This window comes from Glycine soja, chromosome 1 (genome assembly GCF_004193775.1).
Source record: "Glycine soja cultivar W05 chromosome 1, ASM419377v2, whole genome shotgun sequence".
NCBI lineage: Eukaryota > Viridiplantae > Streptophyta > Magnoliopsida > Fabales > Fabaceae > Glycine > Glycine soja.
Genome location: NC_041002.1, coordinates 49,368,679 through 49,388,526, shown reverse-complemented (window position 1 = coordinate 49,388,526; position 19,848 = coordinate 49,368,679). Strand labels below are relative to the sequence as shown.

The 19,848-nt window shown below is 33.0% G+C and overlaps 2 protein-coding genes across 7 annotated transcripts; both read right to left on the bottom strand.

The window, feature by feature from the left end:
• Positions 1 to 88: 88 nt before the first annotated feature.
• LOC114418533 (beta-amylase 8-like) lies at positions 89 to 7,099 on the bottom strand. Of its 5 annotated transcripts, none has more exons than XR_003668051.1 (11): positions 6,566 to 7,099; positions 5,869 to 6,093; positions 5,289 to 5,369; positions 4,917 to 5,120; positions 4,202 to 4,396; positions 3,746 to 3,910; positions 3,370 to 3,630; positions 2,596 to 2,808; positions 2,186 to 2,402; positions 1,642 to 1,844; positions 89 to 980 (listed from the first exon to the last, which is right to left on the bottom strand). XR_003668051.1 is itself a non-coding variant. In XM_028383950.1 (10 exons), the coding sequence occupies exons 1-10, from the start codon at positions 6,953 to 6,955 to the stop codon at positions 1,809 to 1,811; spliced, it is 1,971 nt and encodes a 656-aa protein (XP_028239751.1). In that variant the 5' UTR covers positions 6,956 to 7,098; the 3' UTR covers positions 165 to 1,808. The 5 variants fall into 5 exon arrangements, 1 of the variants encoding a protein (XP_028239751.1); XR_003668049.1 differs by having other exon boundaries at positions 1,642 to 1,828; positions 6,566 to 7,098; XR_003668050.1 differs by having other exon boundaries at positions 1,710 to 1,828; positions 6,566 to 7,098.
• A 4,129-nt stretch (positions 7,100 to 11,228) lies between these two features.
• Positions 11,229 to 16,673, bottom strand: LOC114418520. 2 transcript variants are annotated; one of them, XM_028383935.1, is made up of 6 exons: positions 16,187 to 16,673; positions 14,188 to 15,228; positions 13,673 to 13,867; positions 13,435 to 13,565; positions 12,721 to 12,831; positions 11,229 to 12,094 (listed from the first exon to the last, which is right to left on the bottom strand). In XM_028383935.1, exons 1-6 carry the CDS (start codon positions 16,328 to 16,330, stop codon positions 12,034 to 12,036), a joined length of 1,683 nt encoding a protein of 560 aa, XP_028239736.1. In that variant the 5' UTR covers positions 16,331 to 16,673; the 3' UTR covers positions 11,229 to 12,033. The 2 variants fall into 2 exon arrangements, with proteins under 2 accessions (XP_028239736.1, XP_028239728.1); XM_028383927.1 differs by having other exon boundaries at positions 13,435 to 13,586; positions 16,187 to 16,672.
• Positions 16,674 to 19,848: the final 3,175 nt, after the last annotated feature.

Sequence of the window (19,848 nt, the reverse complement as noted above, 5' to 3'; positions counted from 1 at the left end):
CTTTATGATGAATTTCAACATATTAGAAGAACAGGGTTGATAAGATTCAAAATCTAAACCACAGTTATAATTGTGACAAGGATACTACTTTGAGAGAAAAGAAAAGCATGTGCTGAAAATTGTGTTTCAATTGCAGCACAGACTTTATATTTTTATAAAGAGTGTAAAATCAAATACAAAGATACATTTTCCTATTACTATGTTTACATGGTTCAATAAATCTAGACTTTTCCTTACTGATATACATTTGACATTGTTGAAATCCTTAGAAATAAGTCTGTGCCTGCAACTTCTCAGTTACAATAACTATTAACTAATTGTTTGTTCCAAGATTTTTCTTGGCTGTCAACATGTTAAAATTAACTTTTTGTGTGTACCAAGTTAGAGAAGGTTTGTGCAAATGTGAATTTCCTCGGTATTGTGATTCTCAAAGATAAGGTTTACAATGTAATGCATCAAATATCTCTTACTGAGAATTGCAACTTGTAAAACCTGAGGTGTGTTCTGCATTTGTTTGTTGTTCCTTGATATTACTAAGTGGACAGTTGTGGGCTTTAGGGTGGTTTTGATCCTTTATAGGCCACCAGCGCTCAACAACTACAGCTTCATTTCAGTTATATCTTTGTCATCAGTTGATGCGCATACACTTCACATGACAGAACTCAGACAACCACCTAGGCTTGTGGCTTCAAGCTTCTAATCCTGTTATCTCCCCTCTTGCTTCCATTTTCAACTTCCAAGGCCCAACGTTTCTATTTCAACCTCCCTCTGATAAGTGTGGAGTTCTACATGAAATATACGCTTTAACTGTTAACTTTGCAATATGTAAGTGGGATACGTGGTTGACTGCAGAGGATAAAAGCCCGTACTCAATCCTTTAGGCATCGTCTCATTTGTACCAGTACACCCAATTGTTTATGTAGGATTTCTTTTGTATTCATTATGCAGGTGACCACCATCCAGCTGATGAATTAGCTTTACTGAAACAAACATGAAAGAATGACAGTGAAGGTAATAAATAACAAGATGGCCATCAAGGCTTGAGCTAATTTTGCGCAGATAAAGATCAATTGTCTTTTCTATTTTGGTTACTGTTTTGGTTGAAGGTATCATATCTTTGTTTCTTAATCATGCAGATATTCCTCACACAAGTAATCCTATCATTATTCAGTTGTAGCCTCACGTGGCTTCACTAGTATATTCAGCTTATATCAATTATGTCCTTGAATTTTCTTACATTTATTCGGCGAGCAATTGATATTTAACGTTCAGATGATGCAATATACTGACCTAATTTGCCATAACATTTTTTTTCTAATATATATATATATGTGTGTGTGTTTGCAAGAATCTCAATGGAATTCAAATAGTACCACTATTTCATTAAAGTTGTGTTAATTCAGTATCAAACATTAGCACAGCTGCTTCCCTTGTTTGAAAACATCTTAACCGTGCCTTTCCCATGCAAGGTTCGCATGTGATTAGAAACAACTATGGCATTGTTAGCTGAGAACAACTGCTTATAATGCTCCCCCCCCCCAATACTTTTAGAATAACAAAGTATAGACAAACTACACAGATATATTTGCTTTTTATTATCGTCGATATATTTCTTCATGATATATTACCATCCATACTCACATTTCATAATTGCCAATTTTATCCGTTAGATAGATTAGAAGATGGAATGCCGTAGACTTTGGAATTACCAAGCTTGCAAAAAGCACTGTTACAAATGACATTGCACTGCCACAAGGTCATTATGCCCCATAAAATGCCCTACAGTTAAAACGTGTATTTTGCCGCCATTATAGATCTGACATCTCACCTGCAAGAATAGGTAGCTATAATAAACATTAGACGGAATTTTTTTTGGCTGAAAGGATATATAATCAAAGCTGATAACAATGATTTTGAAATTATGAAGCCCTCTTGAAAACACATTCAGTTCCATTAATATAGCAAAAGAAACTTAATCAATGCTCCAGGCATAATTTGTATCAAACTTAGAAATTCTCTCAGACTATACACAATACCCTGAGAGTGATAATTGGGCATTGCCGTGTAAACAAGAGGAAAAAAAATAATTGCAGCAACAACCTTGGGGAATACCATGCTTTGTGCAAGCAACCACGTAAAAAGAATAATTCCCACACAGATTAGAGTAAATTCTAAGGATCCTTACCATGCATGCATTTGACGAAGAAATCCAGTTCAGACAAGCAAACATTTGCCTGCAGCAAAGATGGTTGCTGATAAACAAAGAAAGAGAAGTGCCGGCAATCAGGATCATTTCTGGGCTTTGCCATCTCAACCAATCTCTTGTATCCTTCTCTACCATAGCAAAGGAGTGCATTCTCTCCAGCAGCCATCAACCCACGATCCCAAGCTGAGTTTAGCACCTGTGAACATATAACATACAATCATTATCATCATTCATAACAAATAGGTGAAAACATCCTTGGTCCAAGTTGACCGAAATAAGTTATGCAAACTCTCTAAATAAGCATCATGACTGCCTTCATGAAAGTAACTACAGAACTTGTCAGAAGAATTATTCTCCTGAAGGTTAAGAATGTAGGAAAACAAAATTACCTGCCAACTCAAACCCTCTGGATCAATCAACGGTTCATAAGCTTCCTGACTGGAAAGATGAAATCCTAAGCAGACAAATTTCATGGTGACAGCATGTTTTCTCAGAACCTCAAACACAGGAGAGTATCCATCCTGATATGTTGGATTGTGATATCCTGCTGTCAACTCTGCTGCATGACTAGGAGTCTTATACCACCAGTATACAGCAGGAACCTACATGATATCGTTGTCTTAGACATTTAATCATTAATTTAAAGAAAATGATATAATTTCAGTTGGTGTACTTGTACTTTCAAGGGCAACATACGATTTTTTCAGGAGATGCAATGACTATGCTTCATAAAAGGTTAAATACCTGTCAGATGTTAGTTTTTTTTAAATCTGCTGTCAAATGTTGAATATGAGATTAAGTTTCCTTTGAGATATTGATATTATCTTATTTCCCAGTTGATTTCCTCACAAGCTTTCACTCTGCTCCTCTTTTGCTTTTACTATTTCACTTTTTTAACCAAAATTTTTATTCATACACCCACATTATAATTTTAACAGATAAGGAAATATAGGCCATTAACATTTATTCCATGAAAAGTTTCTCTCAAAATTAAAATGTGTAGTAAATGCAATCCCAGTTTTTAAGGGGATACCAAAGTGACTCTAAATAATGCCAATCCTGAATATACTCAATGCTGGCAGTAACTAACATCACCCAAATTTAGTCATACAACCTAGACAAAACTACTATAGAAAAAAAAACTGATATACCAAGAAGACTACCTTGACAATTATTTTTGTTTCCTCAAAAGCAAGGGTTGCAAGAGACAAAACGTTATCTGCATGGTCTATTAATGTCTGGGAGTACCAGTGTAAGAAGAAGCGTCCATAATAGTTGTCATAATCGCCTCGCTCACAAAAGAATCCAGTTTCATGTGGCATAGAATTGTAATGTCCAGCATTATCAGGTCCTCTAGCCCAGAAAGAGTGACCATGCAATTTGGCTGCTCTGCGCAGACTATTTTGCAGGTATTTATCATAGCACTGTCCACAGAAAATGAGACAAAAAACAGGACTACTTTATAATATGATAGCACATACACTATTTATGGTACAGAATAATGCAACAATTTTGCAACAGGGCCACAATATGAGATACCTGAAACTCACCAATACCAGGATACCTCCATCCCATTCTTTCTGAGAAAGAAGGATATTTTAGCTCTCCAGATGCTCCAAGTCCAACCTCCACAGCAGAAATCAGACCTTCTGCAAACAGGTCATCAAACTCTGTCCGAAAGCTTCTCATCATATCAAAATAGACCTGCATTTTTTTAGAGAAGGCTAATAAGTAACAAACACACAAGAAATGAAAACGCATCTAGATTTCAATTGAGGAATAATTCAAAGAATATAATCTATGTTCACATAGAATATCACACATACTAGAAATGTTCTTTTTATTGACAATAAAGTGTAACTAACAGAGTAAAATCTAAGGCAAAATGCACAACTATACTAGAAATTAGCATGTAAATGTAACTAACAGAAATTTGACAATAAAGTGAATATCAAATCTTTGAATCTAGGAGTGTTGTGTTTAATATTTTCATACCTCAATTCCAGTTCTGCCTTTGAGAACTCGTTCTTTGTCAATCCCCCAAGAAAGGCATTCAGTATTCCTCCGTCCTTCACGATCTGTGAAGAATATATCTTGGTTGTCTTTTCCAATATCCAAAACCCATTGTGGGAGGGAAATCAATGCATCACTAGAATCGTTCCCTCCACATTCATGAAATGCCATAACAACCTTCAGAATTTGAAATAAGAATCAAGAAAGGTTCTCCAACAACTTCAAAGATTCTCCCCAATTCCCATGAAAAAAAATACACATCCAATTAAAGAAACCTGACCTATTTTAAAACAATATGGTATTTCAAAAGGCATGCAAGCGAGGGAACAGTTTTATATATTAAACTGAACTGCTGAAGACTTTTAAGAAATAATACTACTCAAATCATCCTCTAGTTATTATGTCAAAGTTTCCATATCAGAAGTAGACGCCATAGAGTTGGCAAAATCTACTCATTATGAAATGCTCTGCTCCATAATACGGCCTTCATTTTTTTTACTAGTTTCAAGCATTTAATAGGCAGGACTTCTATCAATCACTCAAACCAAAAAAAGCATCTCTAAATGACTTGGACCTATTACTGAAACCCCAGACATGCACCACATAGTACACATAGAAAAAACATACGTGTGTTTGATAATTCTTTTTTTAAAGGACATCAATGCATGTATAAGATTATGAGTAATTAAAATTATACCTGTAACTTCAGTTTGAATTCTCTAATAATGTTAAAAAGCTCCCTATAACCAGACCAGACATATTTCTGTGAGCTCCAGCCTTCAACAATGCCCCACCAACAATCCACAACAACACCATCTACATTTAAAGACTTGATATGGATGAGCTCCTGCTTTATGCCTTCAGGATCAATCAACTGGCAAAATTTGTTAATAATACCAGCCTGCAACAAAAGACTCATTTTTTAAACCTTATAATCAAATAATAGGAAAACAAAGTACTAAAAGGACACACAAATGAAAGTTGTAGATGTATAATTTGTTGTCTAGAAATACAAATTAAACAGGATTGATGCTAGTTATTCAGCAAGAAGCAAATAGAAGACACTTACTGGAAGCTTTACATAAACAGAAACGTATGGCGTGCTAGTAAAGTCATTTTCATGCACCCCAGAATGAATATCTTGCATAAGCTGTGTCAATAAATGACACTGTCAGCTGGTCCTGGATCACATTCTCATATATAAGGCTCCATAGTGCATATAATGGATATTGATGCATAAGTTAAAAGCACTTAATACAGAGAATGATTTAGGTTGAATCCCAAAACTATCTAGCTTAGCAGAAACCAACACAAAGACATTGAGGAACTGAGATTTGCAAAATTAGCATCAGTTAAGTAAATTCAGGTGCAATATTTTTTTTTCTATATTGTTCTATATCAGCATTGTCATCGAGAATTTTTTTCTTACGAAGAATTACAGTGAATTTTACTTATCTTGATATCCAAGTAGTCCCTGAATATCAAGCAATAATACTTCCAACTTCCAAATCAAGGGGAACATATTCTAAATATTAAGTGATCTGTTAACACACTCCATGACTTCTTTCATTTGTTAAAACCATATCTCATGTATATCAGAATCAATATAAAATATGATAAAAGTCCACTAGAATTAATCACTAAATCACCTGATCAGCCTCCAAGCAGTCAACTGTATTGATGGGTCTAGCATTTGTATATTTCTCATTCTTTGAGTCCCTTTCTGCAATTACAACGGAATCAATGGATGCAGGCGACAAGCATTCATCAATTCTAAGCACAGCTGTCTGGTTCTCAATAGTTTCCTTGACAGAACAATTCCTCAAAGAACCACCAGAGAGTTGACTTTCAACAGACCTAGCCGCAAATGACCCCTGCATCATAACTCATTACATTAGATAAAGGTAAAAAAACTTAAAATCAACATAACAAGTCATTTCCCAGCCCAACATTTCATTTTCTCATTACATCTCAGGTTTAAAAGGTATGCACTCTCAATGTAAAATTTTCACCCTATCAACCAATAAAAAAATCATCCTTTGTATGATTTTCAAAGTATTTATTATAAAAATCAACAAACTTCCGGATATTGTTGTTTGTGATGGAATGACAGTGTAAAAAATTCTTTACATTGTCAATGCGTGTATTGTTTATTCATTCAATTTTTCTTTTAGTCAAGTTGAATAACAAGCAACTAACTAAATTCAAGCACATTGCCACAATAGATCACATCTCAACTTCCAAACCTTCTAAACCATCAACAAATTGAATTATTCTATAATAAGCAACTACAATCATCAGTGAATTAAAGCTCAAACATGGAATTTTCGGAGAATTGAGAGTAACCACGTTGGAAGGAGGGGGGCACTGGCGGTAGGTGGTGCCGTCGGCGTCGACGACCCAGCCAGCCTCACGCGCGAGCGCGGCGAGTACGTCGTTCATGTCGGCACGCGCTGGCAGGGGGAAATTTCCGTACTGGCGGAGTCCGGCGAGCATGCGGCTGGTGATGGCTCGACGGTGTCGCTCGCGGAGCTTGGTGCGCTCCTTCTCCTTCTCCCTCTCCTTCTTCCCCTTGCCGCCGGTATTGGTGGTGACCGGCGCCGCCGCGAAGCCCCGCGGACGGCGGGGCTGAGGGTGGGGTTCGGGGTGGGAGTTAGGGTGAGCTAAGTAATCGGAGCTGTGGTCGCTCTGAGGGTCGACATCTTGGGTTGAAGCGTCGTCGTTTATGCTCTTCATCTTCACAATTCAATTTTCACGGTTCCCACTCACCTTCTTCTCGCTTGGTACACTTGACAGACACAGTATTTCTGACGACTAAACTCAACGCCATTTTCTGAAATGAAACTGGCCCAACGTAAACGACACCTGGTTGGGTGATGCTAGGTGCACCAGCTCTATTACTTGTGTATCAACATTTTTTGTTAATTTCAAAATTATCTTATATCGAAGGTATGCGAGTTTATAGTTGTTCCATATAATTTGTACGGATGAACTTGATCTTTAAGTATAATTTAAATATACGGATCAAGTTGATCCGTATGGTTTGTACGGAGGAACTTGATCCGTATGAGTCATACGAATCAACTTGAGTAAAGGATATTTTCGCTCATTCTCTTAAAATGTTGGATGCACCAGCAATAATTATGGGTGCACCTCAACTTGATCCGTATGACTCATACGAATCAACTTAAGTGAATGATATTTTCATCCATTCACTTAAAATGTTGGGTGCACCAGCAATAATTCTGGACACACCTAACATCATCCCTCCTAGGTAGTGCTTCTTGGGCCTTGATTTGTTGTAACTTAAAAAAAAAGGTTTAAATAATTGGTGTACTTGTAGTTTCGAGTTTTGAGGGTTAGATATATGTTATAACATATCACATGTATTCACGTTGGAAACATATATAAAATGTTATACTAACATGTATGATGCGTGTATCTTATTTGTTTATACTGAATCAACATTCTTGTTATATTTTGAATGATTGTAATTCCATTTCAATTTTATCGTATTAAACTAAGGGAGATTAGCTCACTTTGTTGAACAAAATACATAACTTGTTATAAATTCTTTTATACTTATTTTTAATTTTTATGAAGCCTCACCACATTGATCATGTGATCCTAACCACCTAACAAACTTTCCTACCAAGATCAATTATTTAAACAAATTCAAGGGTCAGGTATGAACAACTCTCTAAACATCTTCAACTTCTTCTCTTGTCACTGACTTAATTGTTAGAGTAATTATATTGTGTAATGTTGTCGTGCATCATCGAATTCATATCTACTTACAATATTTCCTCATAACAACTTTAGAGACATTTTTCACATCTCATCATCATGAAAGAAACACTATCACAACCTAAGAGAATGGTATAAACATGTCATAAAAGCCCTAGGTATACTCTTTAACTTTTATACTCTTAATTTTCCCATGTAACATTGACTTAAGCATCAAAATTTTTACAAGTACATCACTATAGTTCAGCTAGTGTGGACTATAGAAGATTCTACTCAAATATTTCAATATTTCATCCCTTTGACGGGTGCAAAATATAGAGAAATAAGTAAGATAAAACCCAGGAGAAGAAAAATCAATTAAAAAAATAATTTTTTAAGTTGTTTGTATTAAGTGAATAAAGAAAAAAAAAAGGAAAAAAATGTTTCATTTACGTGGTTCAATAGAAAAATAAAAGATAACTATTTCATGATAAAAACATTTTTCTTAATATGAAATATTCATTGTTAACTCATTTTTATATAAAAAAAAATTATTCATTTTTAGTAGAGTTCTCTTTCCTAATTACATTTAATTCTTGTATTGAAAATATATTTTTTTTTAATTCATTATCTTTTCAGGATAAAATTAAGTATCTAATGATATATGCCTCTTTTTTCCTCTTTTATTTTAAGTTGTAACTTTTTTTTTTCATGCACGTATCTCTCATCGTTTCTTTTCTTTCTCTCCTTTTTCTTGTTCCAAACAAGAGATGATACTCCTTTTTATTTTATCTGTTTAAATTTATTGCTTCATGTATTCTCCATCAATCATGGCATAAATGTACTCTAAATATTATTGCGTTATACATTTGAAAAGTTTGTTTTAAAAAATACTATAATTTAGTCAAACATTTGCCACTCTAATAATATAATACATTCGCTCCTTTTTATGGTAAACAAATTTTAGAGGATCAAAGAGAATAATATTTTTCCACGTAATAGAAAAAATGTAGTTAGAAAAAGAAGTTTACTGTTCACTCAAAATAATCAGAAGGTTTCTTGACATAAATTAATGATTAACTGATTAATCCTAAACAGTACGGTAACCTAAATTTTATTTTGCACGTAATAATAATTTCATACATTTTTTTACTAGGCTCGTCTTGTGTAGTATTAAATATAAGTTCAGTATCGGGTTGAAATTGGATTACAATATCTCGAGATTATCAAAAAACCGATATAGTGTATCATGGGACTGGCATGTATGAAGTACCAACGAGAGGGCCGACTTAAGATTCAAGCAAGGATTTTAGGTCCTAAAAAAAAGATTTTAATTTTTTTTTAGAATTAATATACCTAAAAAATTTATTGTAAAATTATATTTGAAAATAAATTTTAATTAAAATATTATAAGTAATTATTAATTTTTTTAATGATACCGTAAGTAACAATTAATAAGTAACAAGCTTGAAAATTTAATTTTAAATAAAACAATGATAATTTTAATAAACTATTTTATGAGTAAATAAAAGATCTTATTCTTAACTTTACTTTTGGTCTCTCAAATCCTTAAGTCATTCCCTGACCAACGACTATCAATATTGGTCTGTCACCTCTATATGTGTTGTGCCTACCAATGGCAGCAACAACTATCAGCTCACGAGGCAGACTCATGCTCATTTACAGATTTGAAAACTAATCATGCATGTGCTTTGGGCCATGTGAACTACTTTGTTGGACAAGTGACCTTAATAACTTAAGAAGGGAGAGGTGAATTAAGTTTCAAAATTCTCACTAACAAACTTTTAATCTCCCTTTTAAATTGATAGGTTTAGAATGCAGAAGAAGAACAAGAAATAATCAATTTAACAATGTTCTCTTAAACGTGCAAGGAAAAATTGATTGCAATAACATAAATGAGATAAGGGAAGAGAGAAATCCAAACTCGATTTATACGATTCGGCCACGCCCTGTGCCTACGCTCAATCCTCAAGCAATCCACTTAGATTTTTTAGTATCTTTATAAAAATCCTTTTTATAACCTCTGAACACCCAAAGAATCTATTTCCCTTGTGTTCAGGAAACTCACAATTCAAGAGACAATCAGTCTCTTGATTACAATTGACTTTCTTAGAAGAACAGAAAGATTTATCTTCTTTAGAGTGGATAATACAATTTGAAGTTCCTGGATGAACTCTCAATAGATTTGCAAATGTTTGTCCAAAAGTTGTTGAGAGAGCATTTGACAATGAAGTTTTCTTGGAATATCTCTTTTGCTTTTTGAAGTCAGACACACATATGTGTAGGCCATTCGTGCCTTTTCAAGATGGTTTGAAGAAATGTATCTTTTCAAAAAACTTTTTTTAAAATTTTTCAGTGATAATCGATGTGTCTGGTAATCGATTACACAGTTATATTTTGAAGGGTCATAACTTTTGAATTTGAATTTCAAGAATTTCATTATTGGTAATCGATTACAGGTTCAAAATTCAAATTCAAAATCTTTTTTAAAAGCTATTTTTCAAAATTATCTTCTGGTAATCGATTACATTGTCTGATAATCGATTACCAAAGCCTTGGATGTCTTGGAAACACTTTGTTTTGAGACAAGACTTGATCTTGAATTAATCTTGAAAAAAGACTTTGTTTGTTAAAGTAATCTTGAAACAATATTTATCCTTTGAAATAACCTTATTTAATTTTTCTTTAACATCATCAAAATTATGTATTCACAACTGTTGCACTTTGCATGATCAATTATCTAAATTTTACATTATAATGTATACATTATTTACTCAGTGATGATAATAGTTTCAATAAATAAAAACTTATTTACTAATTAAAAATCAGCAAATAAGTTTTTTTTTTTTATTGAAAACCAAGCATTTAATACATTAGTAATATTATTTTTTATCTTGTAAACAATAATAATAATCTATACTACTAATAAAGAAAATACCATTTTTTTGCATCCACAAATTTTAGACAATTTTATCCTTTTTTTTTAATTTTTAAACTTCTATTACTCTTTTAATAATTACTCCCTACTCTCGTGTCGTTAGTTATTTTTTATTGGTCTTATTTTTTATTTTAACTTCTAAATGTTTTTCCTTTTATTTTTTATTTAAAATATCTAGAGAGACACCCCTAGTAATATTAATATAATAATAATAATAATAATAATAATAATAATAATAATAATAATAATAATAATAATAATAATAATAATAATCGGATAAGTGATTTAACAAGGCTGAGGACACTTAGTGGCTGCACTGCAACATGGAAGATGTACAAGGTTGCTGCATTAATATGATATAAAATTATAAAAACATTAAGCAAATAAAAAAAATTGCCAGTTCAATCAAGATAAGTGGGTGATCCAAAACTTAAGCAGATCATCCTATAACCACCCCTGCAATCCTGCATCATGATCATGCATTGGAAGAACACAAGGCAAACCAAATTGTACAACAAAAATCAGTGTAGCTAGTGGTCTTTTTAGGTTTGTTAGGAGACAACTACCACTTGTCTCCCACAATTTATACTGCAATTGAAATGTTTCTTTTCCCTTTTTCCTCTGAAAAGTGAAAAGGATATCATCACACGCATGCACCACTGCTTTTAGTTTTGAAGCCACTCAGTTGACTGGTCTAGAGATAAAGAGAATGATTCGGTCAAAGATGCTGTGCCATCCTGTAGTTTCCTCCATGACCAAAAGTGCTCATTTGACTGATGCTTTTTTCCAAAAATTGTGTTAAACAAGAAGTGGGGAAAAACAAAAGGATGTCGGATACATTATAAGAGAACCTTTTTTTTTCCTGAAACATGTTGGAAAAATTCTTCATTAAACAATACCTCCACCCCACCTTTTTTGGCCATCTGCTTTCACTTGGTGATAGAGAATGAGCTAGTAGATCATTCTATTTCTACAATGGTATGATGTTTATTCAGAAATTGGAGTAAATAATCATTGACAACAATGAGAGTGCTTCATCTGATGGTGTCTCACATCAGCTTATGTGCAATGAATGATCAAAGCAGCCATGAGTATCTGAGAAGGAGATATTGATTAACAATTGGCCACCTTAGTTCTCCCTTGGCAGTGAATCAGATGCACAGATATCCCCTCGACATAGTGGGCACACCCTGTGTATAATAATATAATAAAAGTTAAAGAGATACACATTTCCAAGCATCTTTAGCACATGAGTTGCATGTAAAGATATTAACATAATGATCATATGAATAGAGAGGACAAGATGGTACATCGGGACATATATAGCTCAATTTGAAGATGCAAAGGAATTTCATCAATTATTACAGTAGGGTCTTATGAATTGCAAAGACTTTAAAAACAGTAGAAATCCATAACATCATGATGTCAGAAGGGCATTCAAATCTTTCATTATCCATCACAGAATATCATGGTGGTCGGACCACAAGTTGAATAAATTGAAGAAAATATGGCAAAAGCTCATAAGATGGCACAACATTCACTCAGTTTTGCCAATCTCCAAATTTTACCATCATATAGTTTTGCAAATATCTAGAGTTTACCAGCATTGCTTTACAGTTTACTTATTAAAGTGCTTCTAATTTAAAAATAGACACAAAATTCACTCATCTATGTTCTTTATTCTTTTGTGCTATTTACTAGATAGGTTCCACAGTACCCGATATGAATCGATACACCATAGCAATAAATTTTATATAAATTTGTTTTTAGCCATATAATTATCCAAAAGGACACCCAACTCCCTATACCCACATACCTGTGAATCTCCTTCAGCCACTTGTCTACACATGTTGTATGAAATTCATGATGACAAGGCAGAACTCGCATGCTGTCTCCATCCTCATACTCCACAAGGCATATATAACATCTGTGATATCAAAGGATTAGCAAAGAAAAAAAAATAAAAACTGTTAGTGCATTCCATGCTAGAGAAATGCCTAAACTAGTTTTTAGTTTGGTAGTGCAAAATAAATTTAAAAATAAAATGCACATCAGCCTGCTCATTAAAAAAAAGTGAAAGCGGGTAAGGCCGCACTACACAAATAGGTACATATAAATTCATACACCTCAAATTATGATTAGTTAAAGCTAAATATGCAGCAAGTGGTGATGACAACAACTGGGTACAGAGGTGGGAAAGCTTCACGGAATATGGTATCAGTTAACATTTTCAAGCTATTATGTAAAACTAAAACATTACAATAACCACAAATGCATATTGCAACAAAGCCGGTGTGGGCCGTGTGGCCTTGCAAGACATGAGTAAATAGTGGTGTTCACTGTTTGCATTCTCCTTTTAGCTTTTCTTTCGGAAAAGTTGCATATGGTCTAAGTTCTGTTTGACATGTCACTTAAAATAGATGCCGGAGAGAATGATTTATATTAAAGAAATGGAAATGAAAGTGTTCAAGAAAATCCAAAGGCATTTGAGAAAATGAACACTGTGAGAAGGGTGAGCCGGAATACTTACTGTACAGGTTCTTCTTGATGTTTGTGCAACTTAGTGTATAATTTGACAGGCAAGGATTCCACAACTTCATTAGGTGCAGGAACAGAACCGATAGATGACACAGAAGGGCGAGAAGATAAAACCATAGATTGCTGGTGAATTTCATCCAGAACCTAATTAAAATATGTACAAATATTCAACTTGTATAATTATAAAATGAATGACCACCAGAACAGCTAACACCGTACATTGAACTTACCTCAAATAAGGCTTCAGCTAGCATAACAATTCTTGATATGCTAGCTCTTGCATTGGTATCATCATTTGAATTGGTATCACGACTATTGATTCTGCATGCACAACGACCATTTCTATGTTGACCAGATAAGATACATGATCTGTCATGTCCAGAAAGATTTTCAAACCGGCTACCCAACCGCTGAAGAGCACGGACCTAAACAATTTTAAATGTACATCATTAACAATGAACAAAATCCAGGGAAGGGAAAGAGAACAAGTAGAGATGTTTCAAGAAAAGAAATTACAAGTCTTGAAGAATTTTTTGTTTGAAAAGCCTCAGTTCAATTATTTACACCAATATCAAACCTTTTTAGCTCTAGGTGGATGTGCCACAGCCCAGTTACTGATTACCTACAAGCAAAACATCTTGGCTTTTTCCTCCTTTTCTTCTCATATTATAAGGGTATGCTTTTTGTTTGGTAACATATTTTATCAGACCATCAGTTGTTATAAAAAAATTCATAGTGTACAAACCTGGGACCGTATTCTTCTCCTCCGTTCGAGGAAATTGGACCTATGCTCCAGTAGGTCCTGATACCTAGTTTCTCTAGATCGTGAAGTCTCAACTTCATAGTCTTGGATGCCAAACAAGGAGCTAGGTGTACTGGGTAGAGGATATCTAGGTGTAGAAGAATTTGTAGCATTACGACCAGATGGTGACAGTCTTGTGTCTCTCTCCCCTGCCCGTCTTCCATTATCTTGACTAGCATCTCTCTCTCGTTGCAGAGGGCAAAATGTGAAGTCCGATACTGTTGTTCGGCGGAGAACCCTGTCACGGAGCCTTCCAACACTTAATGTCCGGCTAAAACGAACATTACGTTCAACAGGCTCTCGAGCTCCATTCCGTCTATCAGTATGTCTAGTCTCAATATCTTCTGTATCAGTATGAATTCTTGGAGAAAACAAGTTCATATCCGGCACTTCTCTAGTACCATTTCCATCTCTGACCACATCCTGAACAGAAGAAATGCGACTGCTAACCAAGTTGCCAGGGGAAACCAATGTCAGGGTATTGGATCTTAAATTATTGGAAGCTTCTTGATGACACTGTATAGGCACTTGACTAGCAAGAGATGCATTAAGCAAGTCACAACGGTGTTGAGTTTCATTTCTATTGATCAAGCTGCCAGGAAGCCCTGGAGGCAGATTAAGCTCATCTTCATTGTTAAATATTGAGAGACTCTCTGAAGAAACCGGGCAAGGCCTAGATGACCCCAAACTTGTGGTTCTGCTAAGTCTGAAGCTTATATTACCAGGAACAAGGCTAAAGCGAGAAAGGAATCGGCTTGAAGGGTTCAAGGACTGATTTGAAGAAGAATGTGCAGAGCTGCTACCAGTTCTGGATGCAGTGTGGCCCCACTCCTCAAGGTCAATGTTGGAAGGCACACAAGGCACTTCATCAGATTTATCAGATTTAACCTTTCTAAAAGACTCTGTCTTCACCTCATCTGAATCTATTTCATTGCCACTACTGTATGTCACATCCTCTCCATTTACTTTATTCTGATCACAAACCTAAATCATGTGTTTCAAACTACAGTTAGGCAGTTAGTACCACAAAACTTTGACCAATTCCAAAACTGTTTCAATGCTTGACAGTTACACACGGAAACAAATTATAAGAACAAATGGGGAAGAGAAACTATTCCATTATATTATTTTCAAAACAACCTGAAGGGCATGTCATAGCATAAAAACAAAATAAGACCTGATAGGACAACGGGGCTAACAATAAGAGAAAAGCGTAGAGTTAAGAAAAACCTGATACACCACCACACCAGAATCTTTTAAAATTTATAAATGTGTAACAGGAACTCAATGTAGATCCTCTAAAGTGGGTAAATCATTTTAGAGAATAAAGTAAGTAATCTCAGCCATCAATGAGAAAATCAATGGTTAGTATTAAAGGCACATGCATAACAAATCATAGATGTATTCAAATATCAACAGTTGATTTTCTTATCAATGACTGAGATAGATTACTTACTTTACCCTTACTTTTGAGAAGCCAAATCCCTGAATGTATCATTCATTAACTGTTGCTTGATTTTAAGTTTGTTAAATCATGTCATTTCCTCTACTAAGAATCGAATTATTATGAGCCTCAGCAGTAAATTACAAGGCAAGAAACATCCACAAGAGTGGTAAATGTCAAGGGATGAACTGAAAGAAAATTATTACTTTCAGTTTCCATATTTTAGAATTTTTTTTATAATTACAAACGTATAGACACCAAGCACCAGTGCAACAATCTTACAAGTAAGGAACCCCGTTATAAATGCATGTAGTTTTAAAAGTAACAGGAAATTCAAGCACGGAATACAGATAACACAGTTTTATTAACACAAGAAAAAATGCCTTCCATACCTGATTTAAAAAAAGAGTAAAATTTCTGAAAATATTGAAAACAATTTGTCATTTAAATAAAAATCTAATTGACGTAACATCGAAAGGGATGCGAAGTTAGAGTTACCTGGTCGTCACTATCAATGTCACGAGATCCAGACGAGGCTCCCAGACAATAAGATGGGAAACCTCGGTGTCCCTTAGATCGACCCTTCCTGCAACTCCCCGAAGAGGACGATGATGACGTGGCCTTGCTGGCACTGGACCCCATCTTCAACGAGAAACTCCGCAAAACGAATGCGTTTCGGGATACCCAATGAGGTGAAGGGCAAGACCCAGAAATCAAAATGCGGTTTTTTTCAGATCCCGGGTGGTTCAGATCTGCGGAGAAACTAAAGTGGGATTTTTGAATGGTGCATTGTTGAGGTGGTTGAGTGATGCAGCGTTTGAATAAGTAATAAGAGGATGAGATTGCGATATGAGAGAAGAAAGAAGAGAGAAGAGGGTAAAGGCGGAAAGAATGGTGTGGTGGTGAGAGTAGCTGGGGGAATGAGACAAAGCAACTCGCAGGGAAACGGGAAAGGAGGCTTTCTTTTGTGAGAAAAGTGACAACGAGAACATAAATTAAATATAAATAAATAAATAAATAAAGTTGTATGTAGCTGTGCACTTTAATTTAATAAATAAAATAATGTAAAACAATTCACAAATCTGAGTTGTTTAAAGTGGTGTTTGTATATACTCTAAAAGAAAAAAAAAAAACAAGTGGTGTATTTATATGAATTTTAAGAGTAAATAGTTTAAGAATATCCTAGTTATAAAAAATATTTTTAACTAATTTACATCAAATTTGTCAATTAAATATATTATATTATCATTCTAAAATTATTATTTTTTATTTATTTATTTAATTATTTTTCATTAATATTTAAAATGAAAAGAATAATTAATATATCCAAAAATTTGAAAATAATCTTATAAAAAAAGTCTTATAATAAGAGACGGAGAGAATAACCTATAAGATTAGTACATTGATGTAAAATTATATTGCTTTTACATATGAGAAAATAATATATTTAATGAATTAATTTGTGTTTAATTTTTTTTATGTGCAATTTTTCTTAATAATAATAGTCACACATCACAAGTAAAATAGCAAAATTAATATTTGACTTGATGATTGGAGGACACATGTTATGTCTAATTTTTTTTAAAGGAAAAAAATAGTTATGAATTTTGAGTATAAAGCGCTTTTACATTATTATTATTATTATTATTATTATTATTATTATTATTATTATTATTATTATTATTGTTATTGTTATTGTTATTTACAATCTTTTTTAAAATCAATACATATTAATTTTTATAATTGTTTAAAATAATTGAATTTATATGTATTGATTCTTATACTGTGAACTAATTATACTTTTTGTTGATTTTTATAAATACCTTAAAAATTATTTTGAGAATGTTTTCTTTATTTAGTTATTAATAATAATAAAAACTCCCTCCACAATTAATAATACATCAGATTTAAACTAAAAAAATGAATGCATACGGTGTTAGTTAATATAAGAAAATGAATAAACTAGTAAATGGAATATTAAAGAAAATGGCATTTATTTTATTTTGTGTGTGCCCCAACGATTTTTGGGGTTCAAATATAGGTATGGTGCTGCTGCGTGTCTTTCAATCGCATTTAATGACAGTCAGGTGGAGCTGCCCCAACTCCTATCCTCTCTCTCTCTCTCCCCTTTTCTTTGTTCTTTGGAAAATCAGAGAAGAACTCCAATCTTTACCTTATTTGAATAGTGAATCTCCCATGTCTTTTGTTTTCATGGCAAGAACCTACTCTCATTTATGGTAACGGTAACTGGACTCAGATTCCATGTGCGTCTGTGAAAAAAAAAACATTTACAATAAAAAAGGAAATTAAATAGATGTATAAAACAAATTAAGAAAGAGAGAATTAAGAAAAAAAATTAATATAGACAAGCCATTTTTAAATAATTGTCACCTATAAAAACCAAAATGATTAATTTGACTTTCTTTCTATTATTAAGGTGTTATTGAACAAGAGATGGACTAGGCCGTATCCTTCAAATGTTTTCTTCCTATTCCACCTAAAAAAACGTGTCAAGTATATATATGATAATTCGATAAAATATAACATTTTTAATAAATCTGAAATAATTCAATAACTTATTAATTAATTTAACCTATCTTTTTTGTGGTTTTCCTACGAGAATGAATTTTTAGTGTCACACCAAATTCAAATAGTAACATCAAAGGCACAGATACGTAAAGTCCAAATCAATCCAATATGATGGATTAGATAATATACTAAGGTGGTCTACACGAATCATTTAATAATTCTGAAATAATTCAATAATTTGCTGTTAATTTGACCTTCTATTTTTGTGGTTTCCCTACGAGGATGATTTTTTAGTGTCACACCACATTCAAATAGTAATATCAAAGGCACAGATACGTAAAGTCCAAAAATCAAATGAACAGATACGTAAAGTCCAAATCTACCCAGCATGATGGATTTGATAATATATATTAAGATGGTCTAAACGATTTTGACATATTATATTTGTGTATCTCTTGAGGCACCAAAAACTATTCATGAATGTCAAGAATAAACAATAAGAAGAAAAATGTAAGAATTTTTTTAACAGAAATGATATTATGTTATTTCATAAAGAATCAAATATCAATATATTGAGGGGCATAATTAAAAGTATGTGTAATAACATATAATCTAGATACCTTAGATAAGAAATGGACAATTTTAATGTATGTTATTAGAATTTCAGTTTGTAAAATTAAAGTATCACAATAGTTCTTTCTCTCAAACTAAGTATTTAAATTAAATTTTAGTCTCACAGATACTTTTGGAGAGAGATTAAATGTGATGGCAAATTTATTTTTCTCTCTAAATTAAGTTTGGAACTTTTCCACATAACCTTAATATACTTGTTTTTAGATAAAACTTTCCTCTCCAAATTGTGTTAAGCTCCCCTACTAATAAACCAAACATGACCTTAATTTGTTTGTCTCCAAATAAATCTCACCGTACAATTTTATTCATGAGAAATATCATTAATTTTGTAGATAATTAATTTTTACATAAAACTTGATTACCATTAATAATATCTCTCGACTCAATTATATTTTTTCATCTACAAAGTTTAAATCTAAAAACTTTATTTCAAAATCTGAATCCAATTCCACTTAAAGTAATGACATATTCATAGAAAAATGACGAATTTACTAAGAAAAAATAATATTAAATCTTAATATGTTCAAACTAATATATTTAATATGACTAATTACATAGTAAATTAATGCTAAATTAATATTTTTATCTTCTAATTTTTGGGTTGGCCTTCTAATATTTTTGTTTATTTTGATCGTTTTTTTTATATTTGGTTTCAATTTAATTCAATTTGTAAATTGTAGTGAATTTTGACCATAAGAATGTTAATTGTGGCAGTTTGTTTTTAGGCATATTTGTGTTTGAGAGAAACGAACGGTGTATGAGACAGTGAGAGAACATGGAGTGTTTGTGTAATGTGTTGTTATTGAAGATTTTTATTTTATATCAATTTTAAATTAAATTTATACATCATATTTAAAGATTAAATATGTGTTTGCGCCTATAAATATGATACTAGTGAATCTGGATGCACACTGTGTAGAATGTATAACCCATTAATGGTTAGTGGAGTTCTCATCTTAAAGCCTTATAGAACGAACATCTTACAATGACAACATCAC

Coding starts and splice junctions, on each gene's coding strand:
- LOC114418520 (XM_028383927.1), bottom strand. CDS start 16,330: ATGGGGTCCAGTGCCAGCAAGGCCACGTCATCATCGTCCTCTTCGGGG. Junction 12,832..13,434: donor CATCAAGAAGAACCTGTACA/GTAAGTATTCCG, acceptor TTGATATCACAG/ATGTTATATATGCCTTGTGG. Junction 12,095..12,720: donor TGGCTGAAGGAGATTCACAG/GTATGTGGGTAT, acceptor TATTATACACAG/GGTGTGCCCACTATGTCGAG.
- LOC114418533 (XM_028383950.1), bottom strand. CDS start 6,955: ATGAAGAGCATAAACGACGACGCTTCAACCCAAGATGTCGACCCTCAG. Junction 3,911..4,201: donor AAGGCAGAACTGGAATTGAG/GTATGAAAATAT, acceptor AAAAAAATGCAG/GTCTATTTTGATATGATGAG. Junction 2,403..2,595: donor CAGAGGGTTTGAGTTGGCAG/GTAATTTTGTTT, acceptor ATATGTTCACAG/GTGCTAAACTCAGCTTGGGA.